The sequence below is a fragment of the Colius striatus genome, chromosome Z (genome assembly GCF_028858725.1).
Source record: "Colius striatus isolate bColStr4 chromosome Z, bColStr4.1.hap1, whole genome shotgun sequence".
NCBI classification, from domain to species: Eukaryota; Metazoa; Chordata; class Aves; order Coliiformes; family Coliidae; genus Colius; species Colius striatus.
In genome coordinates, this window is record NC_084790.1 from 87,971,965 (window position 1) to 87,984,193 (window position 12,229).

The following is a 12,229-nucleotide window of genomic DNA, read 5'->3' on the forward strand; positions in this document are numbered from 1 at the left end:
CTGTCTGAGCACCTGGGCTAGAGGCGGCTGCGGGGAGCAGGGCGGGAGCCACCATCAGTCATCTGCAGCGATGCCCCTCGGCTGGGCACCCCCTGCACCCGGGAAGTGTGGGGCATGGCACTCCTGGCACCCCCAGCAGGCAGGGAGTGTGGGGCATGGCACTCCTGGCACCCCCTGCACCCAGGGAGTGTGGGGCATGGCACTCCTGGCACCCCCTGCACCCAGGGAGTGTGGGGCATGGCACTCCTGGCACCCCCTGCACCCGGGGAGTGTGGGGCATGGCACTCCTGGCACCCCCAGCAGCCCCAGCATGCAGGTGGTGCAGGGCATGGCACCCCCAGCACCCAGCACCCCAATGTGCAGGGAATGCAGGGTACAGCAACCCCAGCATGAAGCTTGGCACCCCATAACCCAGGGAGCACAGGAAATAGCACCTCCAGCACCCAGAGAGTGTGGGACGTGGCACCCCCAGCATGTGGGGAATATGGGGTACAGCAACCCAGGCATGGGGCTTGGCACCCCCAGCACCCAGGGAGCACAGGACACAGCACCCCCAGCACCGTCAGCACCAAGGGAGCGTGGGGCGCAGCACCCCCAGCACCTTGGGAGCACAGGGCACGGCACCCCCAGCACCTCGGGAGCACAGGGCACGGCACCTCCAGCACCCCCAGCACCCGGGGAGCTCGGGACATTGCATCCCCAGCATGGGGCACAGCACCCCCAGCACCTGGGGAGCACAGGACGCAGCACCCCCAGCACCTCCAGCACCCAGGGAGCATGGGGCTCAGCATCTCCAGCACCCCCAGCACCTGGGGACTGCAGGACAAGGCACCCCAGCACCTGGGGAGCACGGGGCACAGCACCCTCAGCACCCAGGGAGCTGGGGCCATTGCACAGGGCTTGGCCTCCCAGCCCTGCGCCCCACGGGAGCGGCTGCAGCGGGGTCTGACCTGCACGGGGACGATATGCAGATACTAACGAGGAGCTGCTGTCTGCAGGTGGTGGGAGCAGGATAAGAGATTGCTAAACGATTAAAACTGTTGCAATTTTGCTTTGTCTGTTACAGCCCATTCCTATCCTTCTTCCTCTGAAGGCAGTTACTATTGATTTTTTCCTCCTTCTTCTTCTTTTTTCCCCCTCCCCTACCATTGTTAAGCTTTCGGTTGTTTTTCTCTCTCTTTCGGCACATCACTGTCACAGCCACGGCCTGGTTGTCTGAACAAGCGTGGTCTTGTACCACAAGTCTTAATGTTGGTTAGCTTTCTGGTGGGTGACGTTGTGTTTCCTATCGAGCCGTGCGAATGTCATTAGAGAGAGAGAGACAAACAGTGCAGCTCCACTAATTCACCCTTCGTTAGTCCACCAGCCCCGTGAGTCTCGTTCAGTGCCAGGTGGTGCCTTCCAACTTCTTCAGCAGCGCTGTAAGGCTTCATTTTTTCGTCTGGCATGCATGATAGGGCCTTGCCTAGGTTGCTGTGAATTAGCACTGTAGGTGAAAGCAAGGAAGTGAACGCAGTGTTTTCATTCCTGTCCATTTCTTCTGAGGTTATGTTGCTTTATCTGCTCGGTGATGTCCGTAATCCCTGGGCTATGCTTAGGCTAACAAGTGTAGATTTTCGTTGTGTTTAACATCCGTGGTACAGTGAGAGTTTTTCACTGTTTGAAGGGTGCATAAACCCGTGCCACTGCCGTGTACAGAAGTGCTGGTTTGGTTTAATGGTGTGTACTGCTACGCTGCAGTTGAGCCAGGGTTTGGATGTGATGATGGAGCCTAAAACGAAGATGCTTTATGAAATAAAGATAAGTTAGCCTGAAAAGCAATCATCTTCACAAAAACAAAACACAGCTTGTTTACACAAACAAAAAAGCACTGAAGATTAAACCAACGATCACCTTTTACAGAGAGCAGACAAACACAGGATCCCACGGGTCTTCTACCAACTGAACAAAGGAAACTGTGAGGTCAGTTTTCCGGTGGCTGTCTTTTCCTGTGAGATATTGACACTAGTTGGAGGGTTTCACTGTGTTTTGTTGAACACAGGCTTTGCAAGAGGTGGTGTTTAGACTTTTATCGTGCGGAGTGGGTTTTGATAAGCAAGATGGGATCTTCTCCACCAGCCCAAAGTCCCGGTTAGTGCAGGAAACCTCATTTCTCTGGGAGATACAGCTTTTGATTTGCTTTTGATTTTTCTCACGATTCTTAACATTTCATTTTAGGTTGTCTGTCTGGTCTCCCACAAATGAAAAAGATATCTACGTCCTACGAAGAGAGACGGAAGCAAGCCACGGCCATCGTCCTGCTGGGGGTCATCGGGGCAGAGTTTGGCGCTGAAATCGAACCTCCTAAACTTCTCACTCGGCCACGTAGTTCCAGTCAAATTCCAGAGGGATTTGGTTTGACCAGCGGAGGGTCAAATTATTCCTTGGCAAGGCATACATGTGAGTAGCCCAGTATGCTCTGGTGCTGGGGGCAGGGCTTAAATTTCATAGAATCACAGCATGGTGGCGGTGGGAAGGGACCTTTAGAGCTCATCCAGTCCAACCCTCTGCAGAAGCAGGTCCCACCTAGATCGGGTCACACAGGAACGTGTCCAGGTGGGTTTGAAAACCTCCAAATTTCGGTACAAACTGGTTTGTTTAACATGTCCTTTAGCTGGAGAAGGTAGAGATTCACGGTTTGGAACGTGCAATTAGTAACCCTGTGACAAGAGGTTGCCAAGAGCTCGTTGCTGAGGCAGGGAGGGAGCGGTGGAGCTGCTGACTGGGTGCAGGATGTGCCGTGGTGCTACTGGGTAACAGAAGCACCGACCGTGGGGCACAACCATCCAGTGCTTGCTGCTGCAGTTCTGGCATCCTTTATTCTCCTCCCAGTTAAACACTTGCATTCCAGACTGCATTTACATGTGTGTAATTCATTCTTTTTGGGCTTTGAACCTTCCTGTGGGTTAGTAGGGAAAGAGGGAGGAGGCTGTCAGTGCTTATCCTGCCTCCCCCATTGACTCCTCTTCATTTTCAGTGCTTGATGGGTCTTGCTCTCAGTGGAGTCATTCCCCCATAGCTGAGTTTGCTTACCTCACACATACATCTTGGGAGGTTGATCAGTAGGCCATAGAAAAACAGACTTGGAGAAGAGAAGAGGTGAGGACAGGGGGGAGCATGCAGGGTGGAAAATCACAGACAGATAAATGTAACAGCCAGTGGTGGGGTTGAAGGTGTGCTGTACAAAGTGTAACCTTCTGGTCCTGTGTCAACGTTAGTACTGCAGTGTTGCTGTAATTACCCTTAGTCTGGGCAGTAAACATGATCTTCCTGAGAGTGCTTACATAGCTGTGCATTACTGTTTTATGTTAATGTTGGAAAACCTAATGGAAGCAAATGCAGCTACAGAACCCTGCCTCATACAGTTATATTGGCCAGGTTCCTGAGTGCGATGCTGTTTGTTTTACGTGGAGTCTGGCAAAAGCCCCCTTTGTCATCTCTGCACCATCTGACATGCTACAGACTCATTGCCAGTGTTGCTTGGAAAGACACCCACTGTCTGGTTAGCTATAAAACAATTCCACAGCACTGGGTTTCTCCTCCTGCACTAGTTCAGTCTTCATCAGGCTCCCAAGTGCCTTCAAGGAGAAGTGGAAAAAAAACCCCAAATAATTGAAAACCAGCATATTGTCTGAGCTCAAGGCTATTCTGGTGGGAGGACTAGTTGTAATGATAGAAGAGGGGTCCTGTGCTTCCTTCTGGAGCCCTGGGTACATGAGCTGTACATGTTTGCTGCCAAAGTGTACCATTCAGCAGACCAAACCTGAAAATGATTTGGAGGAGCATAGGAAGTGTTGAAGGCCTCGTCTGCCACAGCATGACTGAGGACGTGCTTTGGATTGTGTTTGTGCTTGCTTGTCCTGGAGAGCGGCCTCGCTCCCAGGGCCTGTGTCAGGCTACAGAGGCTGTTCGGGTCAGAAAGGGTGCAAAACCCATTCTGCATTTTTTTCCTAGTCATTTTTAACTGCAGCTCATTTCCTATAATATATGCAGCTAATGAGTTTCATAACAATGATAAATTCTCTGTTTTTGTTTTAAGGAAGTGCAGGGAAAGTGCTGCTGCACAGTAATGCAATACTACAGCAACAATTGCCAAACACAGCTTTATCACTATGCTAATCAATTAAACACGCTGTAGGCCGTTCCCTTCTGTCCAGGCCTGTTGGCCTGGCACGGTTTGCACCCCTGCTGACACATCCCCACAGCCTCCAGAGGAGGTGATGCCCAGGCATCATGCAGGAGGGTGCTCACTGGCACACACCACTGAGCTAGCATCCATTGCAACTAAATTGTAGGACAATATGTTCAGAAGCTCACGAGCATCGTGGAGCATTGCTGAAGCCACTGGTATAGGCACAGCCTCCATCTTCAACACAGTGCATGGTGCAGCATGGTGCTGCTCCCACAGGTTTTTCATAAAGGCAAAGGAAAGGCTGGCTGGGAGAGTGCAGACAGCACAGTGCTCCCTTCTGAAACATGCAGCCCTGTAAGGACAGTGTGGATATGTAGGGTTGACTGCGTAGCTACTTCACAAACCAAGGGGAGAGGTCTGTCATCGTTTTGTAGCTGACATCTTCATACAATGCATTTGTAGATCCACTGCTTCAATAAACAGGACTATTCCGTCAGCACTGCACAAGCTGAAATGAAAGCCTGGCAGTTCTGTGCTGTTGCTTCTCATGCAATTTCTTGCACACACACAGATCTCTGCTTTAAATACTGGTGTCTTTATTTCTTTTTAGCTGGGGAGCTATTATTGCACAGATATTTTGTGTCTTTGTTTTCTCTTGTGTTCTGCATTATTGCACAGTTTTAACTTTCTAAGCTTTTCCTCTCTTCAAATGTTACCAGGAGATGAAAGGATGGAGAAGACTTTTCAATGTCTCTGATGAGACAGCATGAGGGATTATCTTGTTTGTATTTTAGTTGCCTAAATTAAGTGGATGCTGACATTTTTACTAGACTCTTAAGCAGTGCAGAGTGCTCTCTGTGTTGTTTAGATGCTGTTGGGGATGCAGAGATCTGCTTTGTCTTTTCCAGTCTTCTAGTGGCATGCTCCACAGGTGAAGCTGGTTTCATTTAACTTTGCTTCCAAAAGGCTATAGAATCACAGAATGGTGGGGGTTGGAAGGGACCTTTAGAGATCATCCCATGCAACCCCCCTGCAGAAGCAGGGTCACCTAGATCAGGTCACATAGGAACATGTCCAGGTGGGTCTTGAAGCCCTCCAAGGAAGGAGCCTCCACAACCCCTCTGGGCAGCCTGGGCCAGGGCTCCCTCACCTGAACAGTGAAATGGTGTTTTCTTATGTTTAAGTGGAACTGTTTGTGTTCCAGCTTCATCCCATCACCCCTTGTCCTGTTGCTAGTCCCGTTGTTTCTGTTTCTAGAAACCAGAGAATCATAGAATCATAGAAACCATGTCTAGTGATTCCTCTTCTCCCTTCACTCTGAGATGAGATGCCTTTTTGGTCATTGTATTTTGTTCAATCTATTCATTAGTGACCTTGCTGAGGGAACAGAGGCACTGTTAGAAAGTTTGCTGATGGTACTGAACTGGGGGCAGTGGCTGACACCCCAGAGGCTGTGCTGCCATCCAACCAGACCTGGACAGGCTGGAGGGTTGGGCACAGACACATCTAATGAAACCCAACCAGGGCAAGTGCAGAGTGTTGCATCTGGGACAGAACAACCCCATGTGCCAGCACAGGCTGGGGAATGAGCTGTTAGAGAGTCATGTAGGGGAAAGGGAGCTGGGGGTGCTGGTGGGCAGCAGGATGAGCCTGAGCCAGCAACGTGCCCTCGTGGGCAAGAAGACCAACGGCATCCTGGGGTGTACCAGAAGGGCTGTGGGCAGTAGGTCAGAGAGGTTCTGCTCCCCCTCTGCTCTGCCCTTGTGAGACCACATCTGAATATTGTGTCCAGTTCTGGGCCCCTCAGTTGCAGAAGGACAGGGAGCTGCTGGAGAGAGTTCAGCACATGACCACCAAGATGATGGAGTGGAGCATCTGCCTTGTGATGAAAGGCTGAGGGACTCTGCAGCTTGGAGAAGAGACTGAGGGGTGAGCTCATTCATGTTACAAACCCATCAAGGGTGGGTGTGAGGAGGCTGGAGCCAGGCTGTGCTCAGTGATGGCCAATGATAGGACAAGGGGCAACGGGCACAAGCTGCAACAGAAGAGGTTCCAAAGCAACACAAGGACAAACTTGTTCCCTGTTGAGGTGAGGGAGCACTGGCAGGGGCTGCCCAGATGGGCTGTGGAGGCTCCTTCTCTGGAGACATTCAACCCCAGCTGGATGAGTCCCTGTGTGCCCTGCTCTAGGTGGTGCTGCTCTGGCAGGGGGCTGCACTGGATGAGCTTTGCAGGTGCCTTCCAGCCCTTGAGATTCTGTGATTCCCCATATACTGAGCTGTGTGCTGTGAGTTGTCCAGAGTAATGAGAACGATGGCACACAGCCTGAAGCCGCAGTATTTTAAATGTCAAAGTAAGCTACCGAAACAAGTCACTTCTTCATTTACACTCTCGGTGCGTGTGGGGTTGTAGCTGTATCAACTGTGCACATTGTGGTTTACTGTACCTCAGGAAATGATAATTGCAACAGTCCCTCTTGGAGAGGGTGGAATTCTGTGGAGCTCCGGGCAGTGACCTTGCCTGACATCCTACATTAATCTCTGTTGGCCTTACAAATAGTTCATGAGATATTTAATTATGAAATGCCACCCAAAGAACTTCTCATTGCGGATGCACCACATCACACTTAAACTGCAGCTAATGCTGTGTTCATAAAGTTAATGGGCTGATAAATCTGAATGACTGTTCTGTCCTGAATATGAAAGCGCTCGGTTCTGTTGTTCATGCAGTGTGTTCTCCACAGCGTCTGCCATCGCCATCGTTATTAATGACAAGCGATTTGCCCTTTACCTCGGTCAGTGTCACATGCAACAGCGTGTTCATGGCATTGAGTTATTTATGTTGGTTTTGCTGGCTCCTTGTACCTCCTTCCCAAGCGAGTTTTGGGGTGGTCACTCCCGTTTTGCTGGCTCCTGGGTTAAACAAGCCAGCCAGCGGTTAGGTTCTTAATGCAGACTCATGATGCTGTTTTTCATTTTCTAATTATGATGTCCCAAAGTCACAGCAGCTGACCTTCTTCTTGCCTAGAAGGGGAAGCAAGTGAAATTTCTGGACAGAAACAGAAACGTACCTATGTGTGTAATTGTGTCGGGTTGTTCACGCTGCCTGTTGTGAAGATGCTCTTCCCATTACAGAGGCACATTTGTCACATGTTGTATGTTTGAGCTGCTACCTCTAGGCTGTTCAGCCACGTCTGTGGAAGCCCTCAGCTGAAGGAATTAAGTCACTGGGTTAGGATGAGGAAGGTATTTATTCTTCAAAGCAAGTAGAACACTGTCAATCTGCCACATCTGTGTTTGAATCCAGCATTTGCTACGAAGAAAGTGGCTTTTGCATTAGGTATGTGTCCACTTTGTCCTTTTCTGTCCTCCCCCAGGAATGGGTTGTCAGACCTGAGGACAAGGGCAGCGCTGGCGAGCCCGTTGCGGGTGAGCTGAGCAGTGTGGGAACAGGGCTGGAAGTGGAGGAGGGTCAGGGAGGATAAGCAGTATGCAGTCACCACAGTTCAGGTCTCTAACAGGACAAAGTGGACAAGACATTGCACATATTATTTTTCTCAGTTTGGGGTTTTTGCTCTTTTGCATTATTTACTGCCTGGTGGTGGCTTCACCACTCCATGGTATCTCCTAAAAGTCTCACCACTACAGCCCACAAATGCCTTTTCCAAGCAGTGCCTTTGTTTTCACAGTGTTCCTGATGCTGCTGGAGTGGTGTCTGTGTGTGTTAGAGAGAGGTTTATCTTTCAAGACGTGCTGTGGCTTTGCAGTCCGTTTTTACACACACAAAGTAAGCGAGCACAAGATTACTGGGGCTGTGCAGTCAAGTGTTGCATGTGTTCCATTAGACCAGTGGTTGCAGCATCACAGGTTTCTGTACAGGGTGCCATTTCATGGCAAAACTGAATATAACACAGGATGGTCGGGAGACTTTTGGGGAACACAGGAGGTTTTGCTGCATCAGATAAACCCATTTGCAGTGCCTTTTGATCCATTGGTTCTGTATTGTGAAAGTGTTGAAATCGCAGCTGCAGCAAGGAGGAGGAGGAGGAGGAGGCTACCCCTTTGTAATTGTATGCACCCACTGCCAAGCCCATAGGCTGAGCCAGCAGCAGCAATTAATACAGAGGAGCGAGCGCTCAGGACCATCACTTACAGAAGCAATAAATCAGTGCAGCACCTGAACAGCAGCCTTTCAGAGCAAATTAGGCAAGCTGGCTCAGTAACTTAATTTAAACAAAACCAAAACCACAGCAGCGTGATTAAAGCAAATACCAGATTTTATCGGTCCCAGCGAGTCTGCTACCAGTGCCTGCCTCTTCCTGGCTGTGTTTTCCTCTTGTTTATGCAGAAAGCTACTCAGATTTGCATGAATCCCGTGGTTCATGACCTTATTCTCCTTATTTGGCTGGGTATGTTTTGGTCAGCATGCCGTGAAATCCAGTGTAGTAGCGAGCCTGAAGTGTGCATTTCTGCCTTGGGTTGGTGTGATTAGATCAGTGTCTCCAGCAGAATTTTGTCCCTGAAGGGGAAAGAAAAACATGAAGAAGGAAAATGGTGGTTTATGAAAATCTATATCTATGCCTCAGAGATAATATTTAGAAAAAATAGTCAGTCTGTCAGGCAGAAAATGATCAGTCTTTGTGGCAGGTATTATACCCTACTTTACACCCGGCTTTTGGCTTTAGCAGCAAAATAATACCTTGAAAAATTTCTTCCCCTTTTTCCCTGTAGAGGATAACTGAACTCTATGTTTTTTTAATCAGAGATTCTCTTTCCTTGAGTATTTAATATTCTGGTTGTTGCAATGGATTGTATCCCAGTGAATTAAAATCTCCTTTCTGTTTGGGTTATGAGGACATCTCAGCATCAAACAAGCCCCTGTCAGTTGTGTTTTCTCCCAGCCCGTGTGCCTCTGTAAGTGAAGGATCAGCTTTGAGACTGGCAGCCCATTTGGGAGTAATAAAAATTGAGGATAGTGTCTTTTTGCCTCCATCTTCAGCTTTCCAGTGTCCTGCAGGCTGCCGGAATGACCCCTGGCTCATTCCCCAGCACAGCATCAAACCTGCTGAGGAGCATCTTGGTGACAGCCATCCCTAACTGCACTTGTGTCCACAGACCTTGTCTCTACCTGCTTTCTGTTTCCAATGGTGCAAGCACAGGCTCTCTTATGAAATCCTGGGCAAAATGCAAACACTTCTACCAGAGAACGCTTGTGTTTTCATCTAATGCAAAAGCAACCCAAGCAGCCTGCTTTCTCCAGGATTCCTGCATTCTCCAGGCTGCTTGTGGGGCAGTTAAAGCTCAGCCTTCAGCTCTGCTCCCCAGGGTGCAGTTCTGTGGGGATGGCCAAGCTCAGGGTGTGTGTGGCTCGTGTGCAGGGCAGTGTGCAGGGACGGCAGGCACTTGCGTGTCCCCTGGTACCTGGAGCACAAAGCATGTCCCTACTTGGTGCCATGGCCCTGGCTGCCTCGTGAGGCCCTGCTGAGCTCTGCAGGTTGATCCCCATCTCCCACACTCTTCTCTCAGCAGGACCTGAATCCGCTTGGCTGAGTGTTGGCAGGAGCAGCTGCTCGTGGGAGAAGCTGGTTTAAGGGTTTGGTGTTGTACCAAATAGCCTGGAAAACCTGCTGGACAAACACATCAGACATGAGTGGTTTTAAAAAGGGGACAGTATTATTCCTGTTACACATTCTTGTGGAAGCAGGCGAGGATCACTCAGGTACCTGTTTGAGCAAAGGGTGTCACAGGAGATGTACACATTAGTCATATCCTACAGAGACAAAACGTGTGTGTTTGCTGCTGATCTGAGCCCTAGGACCCTTTGAAAAGGCCACTGATGCCAGCACAGTCAGAGATTTTCGTTTGCTGCATTTCCTATGAAAATGGGTGGTTGGACAGGCACAGGGCTCGTGTTGATGTCTGGTGGAGAGGTGCAGAGAGCACAGCCCCAGTGGCTTTTGGCAGTGTGGATGTGTGGTGCTTTATGGTGAGAGGCAGTTCAAGTGGGATGCTCTCTATTTTATCCACACATGTGAGCTCCTTTCTGACACTCCATACCCTTTCCCAGCCCCAGTCACTTCTCACTTGAGCCTCTTATTCTCCAAAATGTGGTTTGCATGACTGAGTGCCTTATGTCTCATGGGGTACCCGAGGGATCAGCCCTTTGGGGTTAGGTCCAGTTTGTCCCCATTGCTCTTCGCAGCCCCTGCTCAAGCCAACTGAGAGATGTAACATGGCTGAAAGCCTCACAGTATTTGTGAACTGATTCCTGATATCAGCTCATATGACTTAAGCTTACAGCCATGTGTTTTAATGTTCTGAGGGAAGCATTTGTGCAGGAAGCAGCAGCAGCTCAGGAGGAGAGTACCTGCCCGAGAAGACGTGACGTCAGGCCAGCGGGATGTACCAGGATCCATTGGGATGATGTTTATTTTGACACATTTGTGAGCGTATCTGCATCTGCACTCCCTAGAAACTGCTTTGGTGTACAGATCACAGTCCAGTGGCAAGTGTTCCTCCTTGCTGAGCAGCTCTGCCGGGGCTGCTCAGTGTGGCACCCCGAGGCAGCAGCAGCCGCTACCTGCACCGTGAGCTGGACTCCCTGTGGACTCCTGAAGGAACTGTCTTTATCAACAGTCCTGTGAGCATCTGGATACCTGAAAGTATTCTCTGCAATACCCATTTTTGCATTTAGGTGGGAAATTCAAAAATTAATCTATTCATTTTTTGTTGTTTATACAGCAGTTTTGCTTGATTTTCAGTAAGAAATTTATTGTCAGAGGGCCAGAACTGATGCTGCCAGTACTACACGTATCTGAAGGAAGATGTAGCTCCAGGGACAGGACACAAAGAGAGCACAAGGATCATAGAATCACAGAATGGTAGGGGTTTCGAAGGGACCTTCAGAGATCATCCAGTCCAACCCCCTGCAGAAGCAGCTCCCACCTAGATCAGGTCACACAGGAACGTGTCCAGGTGGGTCCTGAAGCCCTCCAAGGAAGGAGCCTCCACACCCTCCCTGGGCAGCCTGGGCCAGGGCTCCCTCACTCAAACACTGACACAGTTTGTCCTGATGTTTCAATGCAACTGTTTGTGTTCCAGCTTCATCCCATCACCCCTTGTCCTGTTGCTGGCTACTATAGAAAAAAGGGATGTCCCAACCTCCTGACACCCACCCTTTAGATATTTGTAACTGTTAATAAGATCTCCCTTCAGTCTCCTCCAGACTAAACAGCCCCAGGTCCTGCAGCCTTTCCTCACAAGGAAGATGCTCCAGTGCCCTGAGCATCTTGCTGGCCCTGCACTGGCCTCTCTGCAGCAGTTCCCTGTCCCTCTGCAGCTGGGGAGCCCACAACTGGACACAGGACTCCAGATGAGGCCTCACCAGGGCAGAGTAGAGAGGGAGAAGAACCTCCCTTGACCTGCTGCCTGCACTCTGCTGGATGCATCCACTTAGGGATGCTTGCCTGTTTGCTGTGCTAGGTAGTTCTTGTGTTTTGAGGCTGTGGTTCGTGATTGTGATGGATGCTTTCTATCCACAGAGCACTGTGATCAGGCGTGTTTGTCTGAGATCTATTCTTCCCTTCGTGATGCAGGCATTGAAAGGTTCCCTCTCTTTTGGAATCTGATTACAACTTCTATTTTGCACAAGCAGCCAGGGCATTGGGAGGCTGATGAAATGCACTGAGTGCCACTGATGGCACAACCAGCAAGAAGAGCCTTTAGGGAGACAGATGATGCGCAAAGTCCAGGTTATCCCTCCGTGTTATCCCTCCAGCTGGGACAATGGTGCTAAGGGGAATTTTTTTCCCCCAAAAAACCTCCACAATCTATGGGTTTATTTTGCTGTGTTTAATCATAGAATCACAGAATGGTGGGGGTTGGAAAGGACCTTTAGAGCTGATCCAGTCCAACCCCCCTGCAGAAGCAGGTCCCACCTAGATCAGGTCACACAGGAACGTGTCCAGGTGGGTCTTGAAGCCCTCCAAGGAAGGAGCCTCCACACCCTCCCTGGGCAGCCTGGGCCAGACTGATACCTGCATTTAGACGCATGTTACAT

General features: G+C 50.0%; 1 protein-coding gene across 4 annotated transcripts in view; it reads left to right on the forward strand.

The window, feature by feature from the left end:
* The window catches only part of WDR7 (WD repeat domain 7), a 151,154-nt gene that overhangs the window by 74,692 nt on the left and 64,233 nt on the right, over window positions 1-12,229 (forward strand). For all 4 annotated transcript variants that reach the window (XM_062017941.1, XM_062017942.1, XM_062017940.1 and 1 more), the window contains one exon: window positions 2,218-2,439. In XM_062017941.1, coding sequence (XP_061873925.1) covers window positions 2,218-2,439 — 222 coding nt within the window. The remainder of the gene's footprint in view (window positions 1-2,217; window positions 2,440-12,229) is intronic.